We start from the raw sequence: 17,899 nt of genomic DNA on the forward strand, positions 1-17,899 counted from the left end.
AACACCTTGGAACAGCATCAATGCATTGAAGCTGACATAGATCACATGATAAAATTTGTTTATTAGTTGACACAAGAGAACCACATAAACAAGTTGAGAACCACCACTTATGATTCTTGAAAACAGATGATATAGTTCCAAGAATGAAAACAAAACCACCCTGCCAGCAAAGAAAAAATTAATACAGCATTTCAAATTTCAAATAATTTACAAAACTATCAATTACTGACTTTTTAGCAAAAAATGTAAGAAGAATAACAAAAAGAAATAACCAACAGATTTTATAAGAAATGAGGCAAAAAAAACATACATTCTCAACATCAGAATAACAGCGATTAGGTGAAATAAGATCAGTAATAATATCTTCAATAGCTTCTGATTGAATAGAATTATCACAAACTACTTGAGTCTTGTAATCTTCCCCAATTCCATACTGCAAACAGGCATCGTAGATTGGTGGAAAAATCGGATCATGAAGCCTTGCCTGGGATAATTTGGTTAGAATAAGCATCGAATCCATTGATTCAGAAAAAAGAAAAATGAATGAACATGTTGTAACATAGAGTGAGAAATCATACATTCATATAATCATCACTTGTAGCTGGTTCCGAATTATCACTAAACACATTTACAATTTTAAAGGACCCGGAGTAATCTGGATCAACCGCAGGAAGAATTTCAACCTTGAAAACTTTATGCTCTCCAACAACATCACCAAACATTTGTGGAGAATATGACCGACAGACCTTGAGAGTTCAGTATAAAAGAGTCAATAAACTTGAAAAAAAAATATATAATAAGTATTAAATGAGGTTCAATATGAAGGAGTTGATACTGCAAGCACACTAGGATCAAGAGGGAATTCTTCGTCTATCCCGAGAAATGCTTCAGAACAGGTTTTTCCAAATAGTTTTGTTGCCGCATTATCAAGCAGAACAAACAAAACATCACACCCAGCATGGTGAATCTTTACCCGAATCCTATACCTAACACAATTAACAACCAAGAATGATAACTAAAACCAATAAATTAAAGCTGCTTAACAACACATAGAATGACACATAAGAGAAAACCAACCAAAAATCCAAAAGATTCAGAATTAATGCATTGAATAGTAGAGTTACATATGAACCTTACTTGAGCATAACATGTTCAACACATGAACAACAAGCATCACAAAGGTAGAGATCCTCATGGTCAACAACAGGATGACCACATACACATGAGTAGTACCACCAATCTGGTTCATCCATAACTTCCTTAATTGTCCCCATTACAAAGTAATGAGCATCCTGTAAAATTAAAAAAACAATTATATAAACACAAACACACATCTTTAAGAAATTGAAGTTTAAGTATTAAATGCAGAGTTTGCCAATCTAAAACAGTACCCTGTTATCTACATCAAGATCTTGAATACTACTGATCTCTTTGGGATTGAAATAATCACCATCAACTTTAGAAATTAAGTATCCAAGGTCATTGGTCACAAGTCTTGAGAATCCATAACTGGCTACACTAAATCTACATAAAAGACACAATAACTAATATTCATAACACAAAACATATACATGAATACCAACTAAATAACCAAAGCAGCTTGTAGATCTACAAAACTCTTATCAAAACTAACCTGCTTAGGAACTCAACAGACTCAGGAATGTCTGGATTAATGAATAATCTAGAGATATTGATCACATTCTGTAGAATTACTCCACCTGCATTAAAGAATACTACTCTATTAGCCTCAAACCATATTAAGCTGAAAACATCAGATTTCAGAAAAGTAAATATTAGAGTAAAAATTCCCTGAATATGCCTGAAACTAACCTTCAATTGCTTTGATTTTAAAGGACTCAAGGACAATCAGTGGAGATCTTGGATATTTTTGTAAGTTTTCATATTCCAAGAGATCACAAGCATTTCCAAACACATTGCATTGGACCTTTTTCCTAGAGAAATAACTCTCAAAAGATCAAAAGGATGTAACTATATATTTATTGTTATAAACATAAAGCCTGGAACACAAAAAAAAAAAAAATTGAATGCATAGAACATAACTACTGATATAGGAGAAACTCAAAGACATATTACCCATGACTAAAAACTTCTAGCACAACTGCTTTGATGAGCTTCCCATATGATGCTACATCTCTTTCTTTTCGAACACCAGTAATGATCCCAACAAAGTCTAATAATTAAATTGAAATATATACAATTTTGAATCAGAAAGCACACTTGCTAAAACAGAATACTATCATACTAAAAGAGTAGAGCAAGAAACTTGTACAAACCAATAAGGAAATTGTGGTCCTTTGTCATTTGATCAATTTCATCTATTGATGTAAAACACAACCCGGAATGAGTTATCCTTGGAGACACCACAGAAACAACAGAGGTCTTGTATTGGAACAAAAGCCTGAACCGATGTTTGGTAACTCTGTTCAAACCACTGTTTGGCAAAACTGTAAAATTGGTTATCAAATACAGATCACCTTCATTTAGAGACACAGCAAACTTTGGTATAAGCTCATCTCTAATGGTAGCTTGGATCTTGTGTAACTGCAATTAAAAAAAAATGGTTATTATTTTGAATTTATTAACAAATTTCAGTATACGAACAGCATACTAAGAATTCATAAAAAAATTAAAACAAGAAAAACATATCAGTTTGCAACAAAGAATAAAAATTCCCTTCAACATAACTAAAAAAAAATGAAAAGAGCATAGTAACAATTCATAAAAAATTTAAAACAACAAAAACATATCAGTTTGCAACAAAGAATAAAAATTCCCTTCAGCATATTTAAAAAAAATGAAAACTGGCAACAACTTAAGGAAACCCTAAAATAAAATAAAACTGACCTTCTCATCCATTAAGACCATATGCAACAGATTTTGAGAAGGATCCAAAGCAGTATTCTTCTGGTACCACAACTTCACAACTTTAACATGCACCTTCCATGATTCCCTCCAGGGAGTGATTTTCTCCACCAAATCAACAGGATTATTCATTCCCAACATATATAGAACAACAACACCAAAAGAAGAAAATATAAAGAGAGGTTTTCAGAACCAACACTACAAGAAAAAGTCACATTTGTAACAAAAAATATTGTTACAAAACGTCGAAATTTTGAAACAAAAGTTTTTTGTAACAAAAAAAGGGTCCATTGCAGTAAGTCCCGTTACAAAAAATTTTTGTAACGAAAAATAGAACTGTTACAATTCAATACCATATTTTGTAACAATTTTTTCTGATACAAAAAACCAGAAGCCGTTACAAAAGTGGTAACAAATTTTGATCTTGAAGGTATTTTTCGTGACAGTCAATTTTTTTTCCTATCAAAAGATTTTGTTACAAAATGTAACATGATTTTGTAACATTTTTTTTCTTTAGTTACGAAAGCAAATTAATTTGTAACAACTTTTTTTAATTACAAATTACATGCATAATTTACTAAATTATTTTTTAAATTAACTAATATATTAACGATTTTAATAAGCAAGTTTACATGTATATAATATGCAAAAACATACATAAGTCAAACAAGATCCTTTTAGCTAAAATTGTCTTGAAACAAAATAACATTAACTAGTGAGTACATTAAGTAGTTCAACCAAAACATAAAAGTTCAACCAAAAGTTAAAAGTTCTAACATAGATTAGTGTCACTATGAATCAAAATATTCTTGAACTCTCAAAGTAGCATGTGGTCACCATTTCAGCACTCCTGTAAATAAGAAAACCGAAACAAAAAGTTAGGTGCATAGTCAAAAGTTCCTTAAGTTCAAAAAGTTTCTAAATTTTCAAAACAAGCAAGTTTGTATTCACTTCTCAACAATTCAAAATGCCGAAACAAGTGATACACATGTATGTGTAGAGCACATAATCAAGTAAATATGAATCACAAGTAAGTGGCATAAATTAAAGGGTTTGTTCATCAAGTAACGCAAGATAAATCATAAATGTGATGTGATGACTAGTTTCATGAAACTGCACTAGGAATCACAAGATATTATATGCGAACAGTAGCATGCCTCCAAAAAGTAGAAAAGCAAGCAAGCCCTTAATAGTGTGATACAAATTTACTAAGTCTAAATCCCAGTATATACCCGTGTAGCCCCATCAACCAGGTATATTTGTAACTAATCTGTCACGGGGAAAAAACTGCGGCTTTTAGACTTGCCACTGGTTTGGCAGACTTCATTAGGACCTGCAAGTGATCAATTACATCTTACAAGACCATGAATCAAAATAGTTACCTATATATGCATACCACAAAATGAATCATATCTTAGAGCAGTTTAGAAACAAAACACCAACTTGTAAGTTCTAGACCCTTTGTATTCACTTTTTATATATCTAACAGGCCAGATAGTAATAGCATACTGAAAAAAGGAAGCATTTCTATTACTTATCAACTAACGGGAATATATTATCATCCATTGCTGTACCTCAGACCAAAATGGGACAGCCAACACTCTGTAGTAGAATAAGAAATTATCCATCTGAAACCAGCGGTAAATTAGGTGATAGATGACTTGCACACCGGGCATGATGTTTTCCTATGGAGCCAAGGATCGATACACTGCACATCACAGGTTTAGGACAGATTAGCATTTGAGATTGATAGGGTCCAGCAGAAAATAGGAAATTTTCACAATCCCTTATTGAAGTACACTGTTGGATCACACCTATTCATTCCACTATGTTGACAATGCAGAGAACAGAAACAATTCCTTACACAGCTCCCAGTAAGCCAATTAGCAAACAAATCATGCTTTATCTTACATTTCAAAACTGACAGTGAGGAGTCACTTGCACTAAAACCACAACACAGCACTTGAAATAATTTATTTTGATATTTGTATTGTATAATGTCATCAATTTCATTTCTGTCTTCTAAACATTTATTTCTTTGTTTTAAATTAGGTTCAAACTCATACACTGATTAAATATCAGGTCAACAAATCTGAACCAGACATCTTTCATGTTACCATCAAGTTGTGCCCAGGTATTAAAAAATGGCTTCATAAGAAAAGATTGGGCCAGGTTTGAATCTAGCTCATCCATCCCAACCAACCCATACCATCTACACCCATAAATGGAAGAGAGAGTGAACTGAGACAGAGGAATGCCACTTGAAAGGATGCCATAATGATAAACTCTAATTGGTAACTATATTCAAATTAAAATTGACATGAAACAAGATTAGAAGGTTTGATCTAACTAACATACGTAGCATTACGATATCGAAGTGATAACCAAGAAGAGTATTCAAACTCAGTACAGGACTCTAGCAAAGTGCTCCAAAATCTAAACTCCAGTCCTAGTAAACCAAAACAAAGGATGCATGCGACAATGATATGCAGAGGGAACAACAAGGATAGTGCTTCTTACCCCCACCAACCAAAAATAAACAAATAAACAAAAATGATGAAAAATTTGTTTTGTATTTCAGTGATAGTTGATGTGGCATTGTAAGAGAACTAAATCCTATTATTTTAAGTACAGTGTATCGTTCAATTTACCTTAAAACACAATAAAGATAAGAATAGAACAATGCACAGTGACTAGGGATACCATCTCTTCGTGGTAGCATAACAAAGTTTAATGGTACTCAGTGGCACGTTAACTAATTTTCAATTTCACGATAATCTTGGCTAGTTGGCTTCAGTTTTCTTAAGCATGAAAACTTGAAGCTAAAACTAGTTACTTGGACATTATTCATGTGTGTTCAGAATTATATACCAAGCAATAATGATACAACTTTGCTGTTTATGGCAGTGACCATCCCTCTCTAAACTTTATTTCCATTAAATCAAATCATCACAATGCTTCTTTCAGTTTCTAATTCTTGATAACCTTCTTTCTTTCTATTATTTTTCTTCTAGGAGATAAGAAAGGGAACACTTTTGTTCAAAACAAACTCAAATGCACCTGATAATCATATAAAATAATTCGTGCGTACGGTGTGCCTGGGATTATGGCAACACTAATAATTAGCTAGCGATCATGTTTGAGGTCCTCCCATCCAAATACATGAACCCCAAATATGATAAATTACATCAATAACCTGCTAAACTAGCTTAAAGGAGCTAACCAGCAGCCAACCAGCAACAATTATGAACTAAGTAGTGAAAGCAGTGAAAATTCTTTTTATCTACTCCTTACCTCTCCTCCTATAGACCAATCAAAACCTGTTCTTATCAGAGATCTATCAGAAACCAATAATTTCTCAAATTAACATATCCAGTAACCAATAATTTCTCAAACAATCTTGCAACAATATCCACCATCATCAAATAAATCTCAATTTCACAACTAAATCAAGAAATCAGTGTAACCAGGAATTCGAGTAATTAGTCACTTTCAAACAATTAAATCATTATTCACAAATCACAGCCTCAAATCAAAATAGTCTCAACACCACACCAATCATATTTTCACAACCTCAATCCAAGCTTAAATCTACCAATTAATCTCTCATAACAACAAAATCAGTCACATTCACAGCAATAATCCAAACTTAATAACATTACGATTATTAATAACAGCAAAATGGAGAATTCAAACTCAATGGAATCGAAAACAGAAATGAATTCAATGGAACTGAAAACAGAGATCGCTTACGATAAAAGAACGAAGCAGCAGCAATAGGAGAGGCAACCCCTTTTCTCTAGTCCGTGATTCCAGTGACAAGAGGCACGTCGGTAGTTCCCCAGTGACAATCGACGGCGGCGGCTCCGCGGAAGGCAGCTGGGCACAGCAACTCGAACAGCGCCTCTTTCTTCTCCATGCATCTTCCTCCCTCTATGCGTCTGCTCGCGATTCTCGGCAGCGGCAGAAGCTTCATTGACGGTGACTTGGCAGAGGCTTGAACGGAGAACAGCGGCGACTGGGTGACATTGGCTCCGACGGTGCACGGGTCTCCTTCCTCCTCCTCTCTTCAATGTGTTACTCCCTCTCTTCGCGGTGACAACGCCTGCGGCAGTTCGATGGCAGACCGGCAGCAAGGTGCAGCTCCAAGGAGTGGCGATGCGTGCGACAGCGGCGGCGGCGAGGCAGCAGCCCTCTACCTTCTCCTCTGTTCTCTCGGATCCTCACTATCTCTTTCTCTCTTCTCCGCTGTAAGGGTTATGTGTGTTGAAGGTTGTTATGCGAAGCCGAAAGGGGGATTTTAGGGTTAAGTTTCTTAATTTGAGAATTAGGTTTCTAATTTTTAATTTGGAAATTAGGATTAGAAATTAGAAATTTTATAAAAGAATAAAGGATAGATATGAATAGATATTTTGATAAAATTAAAGAGTAGAAATGTAGAATAATTTTTAAAATAAAATATAATTTTATAAAAGAATAAAAGATAGATATAAATAAATATTTTAATAAAATTAGAGGATAGAATAATTTTAAAATTAAATATACTCTATTAAAAATATTTAAGAACATTATTTATCAACATATTGTTAAGTTCAATTAATTATTTTTAATTTAAATTATAAAATAAACATATTATCATATTTTATAAAATATAATTTAAACTCAAAATATTATTTATTCCAATTAAATAATATAACTTTTTATTATTTTTCTATAACTGAAACTTTAATTTCAATTTATAAAATAACTAATTATAATAAAAATTACATATAAATATTAATTGACTTAAACTTAAAATATTTATAAAAATTAATCTAATCATTTCTAATAAATTAATCTCTAAGAGTGTAAATGAATAAAATAAAACATAATTTATTTATAATAGAAATTACTTAAATTGAATGGTACAATTCTTTTTTATTTTTCAATTACAAAAAAGATAATTTCTCCTAATTATTTTTAACTTCAAAGTATCATAAAGTTTTTATTTAATTACTTTCAATAAAATAATTTTTTTAAAATAAAATCATCAACAAATATAATAAATTTAATTATCCAAAAACTCGGGATGTTAGGGAATGGAGTATGTGAGTTGTATTACAATTAGGGATTGGGTAATTTAAGTATTTTCAATAAAAATAAAGGTAGTATAATAACTGAAAATTAATTTTAATTTAATAATTATATACAGATATTATTTAACTATAAATTTTTAAATTATTTTTAAATAAATATTTTAATTTTAAAAATTATAGTAATTAAATTAATTATTCTTAAAATATTATTTTATTATTATTTTATAATTATTTTTAAATAATTACTAATTAAGATAAAATTACAGATAATCAAATTAATTTTTTTATTCATAAAATTTAAATTATTAAATGCAAAAATCTTAAACATTTAAATTAAATTATATAAAATTTTTATATTTTTTTTAATTACTAAAATTTTAAATTATAAATAAGAAAATATTATATTTAATATATAAATCTCTAAAAATTTATTTTGAATAAATATAATAAATCATAAATGACTTATTATTTAATTTTTAAAATAATTTTAAATTTAAAGTATCATTAATTTGACTTAAATATTTTTAGTAAAATAAATTTTTGAATATAAAATATTAAATAAATATAATAAATTATTATATTAATTTATAAAAATTTGAAATCTTACATTTAATATGTTGAAACAAAATTTTTTATCAGTTACAAAAAATCTTTGAATTTTGTGACAAATAAATAACTTGTTACAAAAATATAGTATTTTGTGACAAATTAATTTTTTGTTACAAAATATTTAGAGCTTTTGAAATATATAGATATTTTGTTACAAAATGTTATGAATTTTTGCAACAATATAATCTTTTGTTACAAAATATTATAACATTTTGCAACAAAACAACGATTTGATACGAAAGCCAACATAATTTGTAACAAAAGAAATCACGTTGTTACAAAATATTGAAATATTTTGTAACAAATTTTTTTGTGGTTACAAAATATTGTTATTTTGTAACAATAATTAATTATTGTTACGAAAAAACTATAATTTGTAACAATTTTAAATTTGATACAAATTTTTTGTTACAAATGTTCCATTTTCTTGTAGTGCAATAAGAGAAGATAAACACAGGAGTTGGAGTTATAAACTCCCAAAGTTAACAAACACTAAAGCTTACAATGAAAGCTTCACATATGGGACAGAGATAGACTAATAGGCATATATAGATTGATATCCCTACACACATCATTTAAGACGATATCACAAGTAACCAAATACTGATAGGAAAAGAGCAAAAACAATGTGGGAAGAGACATTTTACAAATTAGCAAGTACCTACCACATATTGCTGATTTGACAATTCACAATAAAGCAAGAACAGAATTTCAGGAGTCAAGTATACCTAACACTACAGTAAACTTCAGTCCAATAGAAGTAAGAACATCATATAAATTATACTCAGCAAAACCCCCAAGAAAAAATTTATTTTCCCGAAACACGAAACCCACAAACATATGACAGAACCGTTGATTTGAAAAAAAAAAGTAACAATCACCATGATTATATCAGAAACCAAACAACTAAAAAACTAAACGATGCATAAGAAAAACAGTAACAATTATCAGGAAAAAAGGAATTGAAACTGGAGAAGGAAACCCTAACGCTTCAAAAGGAGGAGAATAGAATCTAGACGACATATACCTCTTGAATCGCGGTGCCGACATCTGCTATCTAAATCAAAGAAATGGAGTAGGAGAAATGCCGTATGACCAAGACAGAGACAGAAAGAGGAACCTTGGGGAGAGAGAAGACACGCAACCGACACAAGAACACCTTCATGGTAGAATAGAATGGAATCGCAGAGATATCCATACCTTCCCTGCATGTCGCCAAAACCCACGAGAGAAGAAGAAACCTCAGCGACGGAACCCACAGTGAAATGATCCCACGGATGCACTCAGCTTAGGAATGAAGACAATGCGTTGAGCTCCAAGGCCTTTTAGCGAGAAAGTGATGAATTTGGGGAAAAAAAAATTAACCAAAGTCACATTATCTAACTTTAGTTAGGGTTATGGCTAAATTGAGAGGATTGTATTAATAAAAACATAATCCTCAAACCAAGTATGTTAAGAGGCACTAAGAAAAAATTCACATATGACATTATAAAAAATTCATTACTAATAATATATTTATTACTTAAATATATTTGTTAGAAACATCAAAATTAAAATAATATATTTATTACTTAAATATATATGTTAGAAATATAAAAAATTTATTGATTTTTAGATCTTGATAAAAAATAAATTGATTAAATTTTATCTGATGTTCTTATGTCTAAGTAGTCATATAGTCCATCAAAATTGTTTAGTGTTAGAGAATATACACCATTCTCATCATAAAACAATTTTGTTTGGTTAGATCCCATTGTCACATAAATGTTATGATCAATTTACTTTATGAAGTTATTTTTTTATATTTATTTTAAAGATATATTTTTTTGCTTTCTTTTCACATTTCAAATCTGGTATTAACTATTATAAAATATTTTTTTTTCAACAAAAATGATTAAGTAAAATAATTGATATATTAACAATATAGTTTCTTTCAATTTATTTGGAAAAGACAATATTAGATTTAAAAAAACAAATAATCAAGTTTTTCAATAAATTTTAATACCATCAAATCCACGTAATAAATTGAGATGAGGATATTTTTTAAATCAGCACGACAATTATGTGCTAATAGAATATCTCATATTTATATAGACCATTTTATTATATTGTATAGAAATCAAACTTTAATATAAAAGAAGAACATTCATAAACTCTAATAAATTTATAACATTTTAGTGCAAGACTTACTACTTTAAATTTCGATAGCCTAATACAAAATATTTCCTAATATAAATAATTTGTATCAAATTTAACAGTGAAATAATATTAAACGCAAGAAAAATTATTCTGCACTAAAATAAAAGATTTAAAATATCAAACATCAAAATACAACTTGACATAAATATTAGAAACAAAATAATAAAAAAAATAGAAGAGAGAAACCACCAAAGAATTTTTATTCTAACAAAAGATATAATCTACATTAAAATCAAATTTTATTGACAAATTTAAAATCAAATTTATATTGATATGATTTGACTTTTCCCTATAAGAAAAGATAAGTAATTATTTTTATTAATAAAACGCTCATATTTTATTTTTATAATAGTCTCGTAAAAAAATTTATTAGTCATATTAGTATTTAAAATATATAATATAAATTAAATCAATTTTTTATCAATTAAATGATGATATATCACATTAATTATTAAATGATATAATAATATGACAGATGAATATTACACATTATAAACCCTAAACCCTAAACCCTAAACCCTAAACCTTAAAAAAAGTAATTAAGTAATTTTTTTAATAAAATTGAATATTTTCAAAAGCATGAAATGAAATAACTTTTTCATATGAAAAAAATAACTATATTTGAAAAAATCGCTTTTTAAACTAAAAAAAAAATCAAAATAAAATATGAAGATATCAATCATCAAAGTTATCCACTAAAAAAGATAGTATATTTTAAATGAGCAGAACAATTATCTATTTATACAATATCCCGCATTTATATAGACCATTTGATTACATTATATAGAAATCAAAGGATAATATAAAAAAAGAACACAGATGAACCATAATAAATGCATAACATTTTATTACATAATTAAATACTTTAAATCTGAATACTCTAATACAAAATATTTCCTAATATATAAAATTTGTACCAATTTTAACATTGAAATAATACTAAAATGGTGTAAAATTATTTTGCACTAAAATAAAAGATTTAAAATATTAAAAATGAAATTAGAATTTGACCTAATTATTAAAACGAAAACAATAATAAAAAAAATAGAAGAGAGAAACCACAAAGAAATTTTTTTCGTAACAAAATATATAATTAGATTATAATTGAATAATTTCAAAACCACATAATGAAATACATTTTTCATATCTTTTTCATATCAAATAAAATAACTGTATTTAAAAAATAGCTTTTCCAAATAAAAAAAAAAACAAAATATGAACATATAAATCATCAAATTTATCCAAAAAAGCACAATTATCTACTTATACAGTATCACATAATTATAAATACAATATATATTATGCAATTTAAACCAGTTATTCCGATACTAATGATTAATCGCGTGAAATTTATTGATTCAGAGTACTCTTTCTTTTTTTTCTTTTAAATACAGTATATATTATGCAATTTATTTATTTATATATTTATTGGTAACGTATACTTATTTTTCTCCAACTAATATATTCTATATTTATAAAAGGTATGAATACTTTTCCTTCACAACATCATTTAACTTTTTTTTAATAGAAACTAATGGTTCATAAACAATAATGCATCTAGTGCACACGAAATGCTTGAGACAATTTTAAAAATACCCCAAAGAAGATGTCCCTCTACAAAGAACATATACACAAAATCAAAACTATAAATTACACAGTTAAAACTGAATCATATAACAAAAAAATACATTATATCTTATCAAAAACTTCCTTAAATACAACGTTTTCAGTCTTCGCAGCATCAACTAATCCCTCATCACAAAGTAAAATCTTAAGACCATTTCTATTCCTAACTCGGGAAACAGCTACATAAAGCTGACCGTGAGAAAACACAGGACGACGCAAGAACAAACCGACTGTTGATAATGTCTGACCCTGACTTTTGTTGATTGTCATTGCAAACGACAAAGAAACCGGAAATTGACGACGTTGGAATTTAAACGGTATAACCGTATCACTAGGAATCATATTCATTCTAGTGATAAAAACTTTATCCCCAACATTGCTACCAGAAACAATATCGGCACCAATCACATTTGTCCCTAGATCTCGCACGACAAGTCGAGTCCCATTACACAAACCCCCAGCCGGATCAATATTCCTCAACAAAATAATAGGCACGCCTATTTTCAACTTCAACAAATGATTAGGTAGACCAGAACACCTAATCTGATTCAAGAATTCAACAGTTATCCAATCAACATCAACATCAGAATAAGCATCGCTACCACATATCGAATCAGCACTGAGGTAACTTTTCTCCTCACCGGGCAACAGGTCAACTATATAATTGTTTATCTCTTCAACATTTTCGACAGTCGGAGCAAGTATTGCCCTATCTTGGAAAAAACTTGGATCACAAAAATTCTGAACCAAATTTGGATAGATTGTATTTACAATATCTTCCACTGGATTTTCCAAGACAGGAATGATTAGATCAGAAGGAATATCAACAAAAAGTTTATCATTAACCACTGCTCCACATCGACCTTCACCGATTTGAAGTATCCAATCTGAAAACGACCTTAACTCCTGAGCAGTTGATTGTTCCGATCCGGTTGCTAACCTCATATTTGTTGTCAATCGCAAAACTTCGCAGTATTTCCAAATGATAGAAGAATTTATGGAAGCCATGACAATCTCAGCACGCGAACCTTTTGGAATAACTGGCAACACCTGCCTGAAATCACCACCCAGAACAACCACCTTGCCACCAAAAGGTAAATCTTTATTCCTATCAGAGACTGAAACCATTATATCACGCAACGTCCTGTCGAGCGCTTCAAATGCTAATTTGTTAGTCATCGGTGCCTCATCCCAAATAATCAAATCGGCCAAGCGAAATACCTCAGCTTTTGGACTATCTTTCTTAATCCGGCAAACAGTATCTTCAGTCAGATCAACAGGAATATTGAACATAGAATGAGCCGTCTTACCACCAGGTAACAACAGAGAAGCAATACCACTAGAAGCAACATTGATAACAATCTTTTTCTCAGATCGCAATCTAGCTGACAAAACTCTGTATAAAAAAGTTTTTCCAGTGCCACCAAACCCGTACACAAAAAAGAACCCATCCTTCTTATTCGAAACACAGTCAATAATTTTATCGTAGACCACCCTCTGTTCTTCATTTAACTTTAAGATATCTGCATCATGCTCACGAGACAAAGAAACAGTATCATACTGCAACTCACGCACCAGCATCAAATTGCTAAATTGAGAGACTAAAGAGTTATTAGGAACGGGCATGCCAGCATAATTTCTCAATGATTTTCCATTACTCTGCAATAGTCTCTCAACTTCCAACAAACAAAATGTCTGTAACTCGTCTTGACTCATAGTAAGATCTACGTTCAACAATAATTAATAAATATTAGCACCATAATATAACTTCTCTACTGTGTCGATGCGTGTGTGCCTACCTATCTTGTAATAAATTCACAACAAACAAAAATCTTACCAGGATATCGCAGCTCGTGTCTTCTACGGTAAAGAATATCATCAGACAAATAAGTCCAAGTTTGCTCCCAAACTAACAGAGGTCTTCCCATGGAACCAGATAACAGCAACATCACAAAAAGCCTCCTTAGCTGCGCAGCCGACGCTAACTCAGCGACTTCTTTAATAGCAGAAACATACTCATTATCATCTATCAAGAATCCCATAGCGGAACATGCCTCTTGAAATGTATCATATGTAACACCATTCACGGTTCTTATACTTCGAAAGCTAGTACAACCTCTCTGGACATTCAAAAGCATCCGCATGTAGAAAAGTTCACCAGATGAAGGATGAGCAAAACTCAATCTTCCAATTGAAAATCCCCTTTGTCTTGGCTTCCACTCCCTACTCCTCAAACAATAGACAAATTTGCCTGGATATTCAACATATGTTAGAGACCGCCCCTCCGAGAACCGCCTGTTGGCCATCATCCAACCCGTAAACATCGTCAACAAATCTTTATTGCGCAAATAAACATGAGTAGTGATGTCAGCATCATCGAATACAACATGTTGCTGGTTGGGCAAGTGAAAAGTCAACCTCTGTACCGACGGCCATCTTTGATGAATATCATAAGCAAAAATTCTCCACATGGATTCAGACGGTGACAAATAACGACAATCATAATACTGTTTGATCTCATCAACCACTTGAGAAGATTGACCAACATCATATCTCTCTCCAACAGTTGCGGTCACCCGATCTGGACCCTTGTTAACATATTTAAATAGATACTTGATAACGTTTGACTTGTTACAGAACTCGAGATTTATGTGAGCTTGGTATTTCATTAACAACAGTGGATTATAGGGCACAACAAATCTATTGTCGATATCGACATCATTGATCTTCACTGTGACACCCATATTACGACGTCTATATATTGGATAGCCATCTTCATCAAAGCTCGTTTGGTCAACAAATTTTTTCGGATAAAATTTTGAGCACTTACCATCTTTCATGCAAGGAGAACTCGGTCTAAGTGGACCACAGGGACCATGGATCATGTACTTGGTGACAACATTATAAAGAGATGGAAATTTCTGGGGATTGGGTAGCTCGGCACAGATGAATTCATCAACAATTTCAACACTTTGTAAGTTGCTTTCCGCATTAAGCCACAGTAGCATGTGTGCATGCGGTAGACCCCTTTTTTGAAACTCAATAGTATACATACCTAAAATATACAAAAAACATTCTGAATAAGCCAAACAACTACATCCCAAACACGACTAACAGAAATTGAAATCCTAACCGAGAAAAGAACTTACCTGCATTAAGTGGACCAAAAAACACACCTTCCTTGAGATCATTAAGGAGGCACTTCAACTTGGCATGAAAGACACGACAAGAGATATCAGGACGATCAGCAATCGGAATTCGCTCCCGCTCCGTGAACCGCTGAAACTCAGGCCAATTTGGATTACACGTAATAGTGAGGAACAAATCTGGATACCCAAAATGTTTGCAAATCGCCATGGCATCCTGACAACGGTTAAACATGTAACGTCTACCACCAGTGAATGAGGAAGGCAAAATGATTCGTGTCCCAATTGAAGAAGCCTCATCATCGCCACGACGCATAGCCTCCTCTATTCCTTGAAGGACTTCTCCTCTAATTGTACTTTGCTTCATTCTAATCTCATACAACCTCTGCGACTCAATCATCGTGAAACAATCAACAACAAATTGTTGAAACAACCGCCTAGACTTGTGAATAATTCCATCTTCGTGCTCCCTAATCTGGAGACGAAAACATATGAATTCCCTGAGGGAAACTCTTGTTCTCCTTCCAGGAACATATCCGAGCTGTTGACCACGATAACCAATGTTAGGCTGATAACCATCCTCGCCATACGGAAACAACAGAGGATACTGTAAGGGCCAATACAGAGCATGAGTTTCATATATACGTTGCAACCGACCACCAGTAGATCGAACAATAATGTCACGACCATGGTCCGACGAATCAAAATCTCCAACAATCAAAGCAGCAACTTCATCGCAAGAGGGAGCACTGTACATTCTTCGATCAACGTTCCGTTGCGAATACAACTTCAATGAGAAAATCTCAGATGGATGACACTCATATAATTCTCTAACTCTTCGAAAAGACTGTGCTATGACATTATGAGTATCGATCATTTGCAACAACTCAGTTATCAACTCTTTATCTATCTCAGATGTTTGCCTAAAACAAAAATATATTAACCAGAAAAAATATATTTAAAAACCACACAGAAATACCATTGTAACATACTTTGATATTAAAAATCTTTTATTAGCAAAAAATAACTAATAGCATATTATAACAGGAACAAAACACAGTATATATATGAAGTCACAACTATAAACCTAATTCACAATACAAATAACAATAAAACACCAGTAAAACACAACAAAAACACTAAACAACAAAGTTTCAAAAACACATACCCAAAAATTCGCTGCCTATGCATTATCTCATGTTGAGTGTCGTATACGTATAACTGTGCAAATTTGGGCTTCTCACCAGCAACTGGGAGCAAACTTCCAATCCGATGATAATTTTGACCACTTATTATAAACTGTGGTGGACCCCTCCCATCATTCACAGAATCCATTACCTTACCGCCAAGAGACGTGAAGGCAAACATACTGTTATAAGATCGAATATTTTTTTGGAAATACAAACTCTTCCTATCATGTCCATTGATCAAATCATATAACAGATCTGGGGGCTTTTGAAGATAAGGTAACTGGATTTTTCCCTTTGAGCAACAAACAGTAAAAACAGGACGATTAACTGTAGACTCTCTTTCAACACGTTCTAATAACCAGAAACACGCGCCACAAATTGAACATTCATAGTTAGGGTCACCAACATCAAGGCAACCTGGTACATATAAAATTGAGAAAAATATACACAACAATAAAAGAACCTCATCTGAATTATATGACACGAAATAGATTCAACACAACATGAATAAACCATTAGCATAAAGATATTATATAGACTAAATACTTGACTCATTTGAATCTTGTGAGGACAATATATCACAAAACACTATTTTTATTTTACAGTTACTGAATAACATCTCACGACATAATCACAGTCAGATATTTTAACAATAAATAAATAAACAGTCTATTTTACTATTCTTCAATAATATATGATTTAAGAAAGAGAGCATACCTTGTATCTCACTTTGCAAGAACAGAGGATGATCAATAACAGAACCAACTTGACTGAATGAATTTATCGAAGGATCATATATTTCTGATTGGTCTATATCATCCATTTTGATTTAAAATAAGACAAAGTTATGCAAAGATATATTCAACAACCAAATATAGAAAAGAAAATATTCATGTAATAAAAATTCAATTAATTATTTAAGAATGAACATGTAAGGTAAACATTACAAATATAATAAAGTATGTAAATGAACAAAACAATTTCCCATATATTGTTTTTAACTTGAATTCAGTAATTGCACAATTTTTTCTCTTAATTCGCTACCAAGCCTTTCTTTTTTTCTGACTTCAATCCATGCATGACAGTATTAATTATATTTACTACATACAATGATATTAATTATATTTACTACATACAACAGATGGTCAGGCTTACAGTAGCTAATCTAATT

At 31.2% G+C, this 17,899-nt stretch overlaps 2 protein-coding genes across 2 annotated transcripts; both read right to left on the reverse strand.

Annotated features, from left to right (window-relative positions):
* Nucleotides 1-12,455: 12,455 nt before the first annotated feature.
* Nucleotides 12,456-14,108, reverse strand: LOC130939342 (uncharacterized). Its single transcript, XM_057867451.1, has one exon. It carries the CDS (start codon nt 14,106-14,108, stop codon nt 12,456-12,458), a length of 1,653 nt encoding a protein of 550 aa, XP_057723434.1.
* An 83-nt stretch (nt 14,109-14,191) lies between these two features.
* On the reverse strand, nt 14,192-17,551 carry LOC130939343 (uncharacterized). The gene is made up of 4 exons (XM_057867452.1): nt 17,446-17,551; nt 16,707-17,145; nt 15,542-16,461; nt 14,192-15,447 (listed from the first exon to the last, which is right to left on the reverse strand). The coding sequence occupies exons 1-4, from the start codon at nt 17,549-17,551 to the stop codon at nt 14,192-14,194; spliced, it is 2,721 nt and encodes a 906-aa protein (XP_057723435.1).
* Between the last annotated feature and the right edge of the window lie 348 nt (nt 17,552-17,899).

The sequence above is a fragment of the Arachis stenosperma genome, chromosome 7 (assembly GCF_014773155.1).
Source record: "Arachis stenosperma cultivar V10309 chromosome 7, arast.V10309.gnm1.PFL2, whole genome shotgun sequence".
NCBI lineage: Eukaryota > Viridiplantae > Streptophyta > Magnoliopsida > Fabales > Fabaceae > Arachis > Arachis stenosperma.

Bases quoted from the DNA above. Each gene is read 5' to 3' on its own strand.
- LOC130939342 (XM_057867451.1), bottom strand. From the start codon at position 14,108: ATGAGTCAAGACGAGTTACAGACATTTTGTTTGTTGGAAGTTGAGAGA.
- LOC130939343 (XM_057867452.1), bottom strand. From the start codon at position 17,551: ATGGATGATATAGACCAATCAGAAATATATGATCCTTCGATAAATTCA. The intron at 17,146-17,445 runs GTATGCTCTCTT...TATATGTACCAG, and splicing joins CTTGCAAAGTGAGATACAAG to GTTGCCTTGATGTTGGTGAC. The intron at 15,448-15,541 runs GTAAGTTCTTTT...TGTATATTTTAG, and splicing joins TTTTGGTCCACTTAATGCAG to GTATGTATACTATTGAGTTT.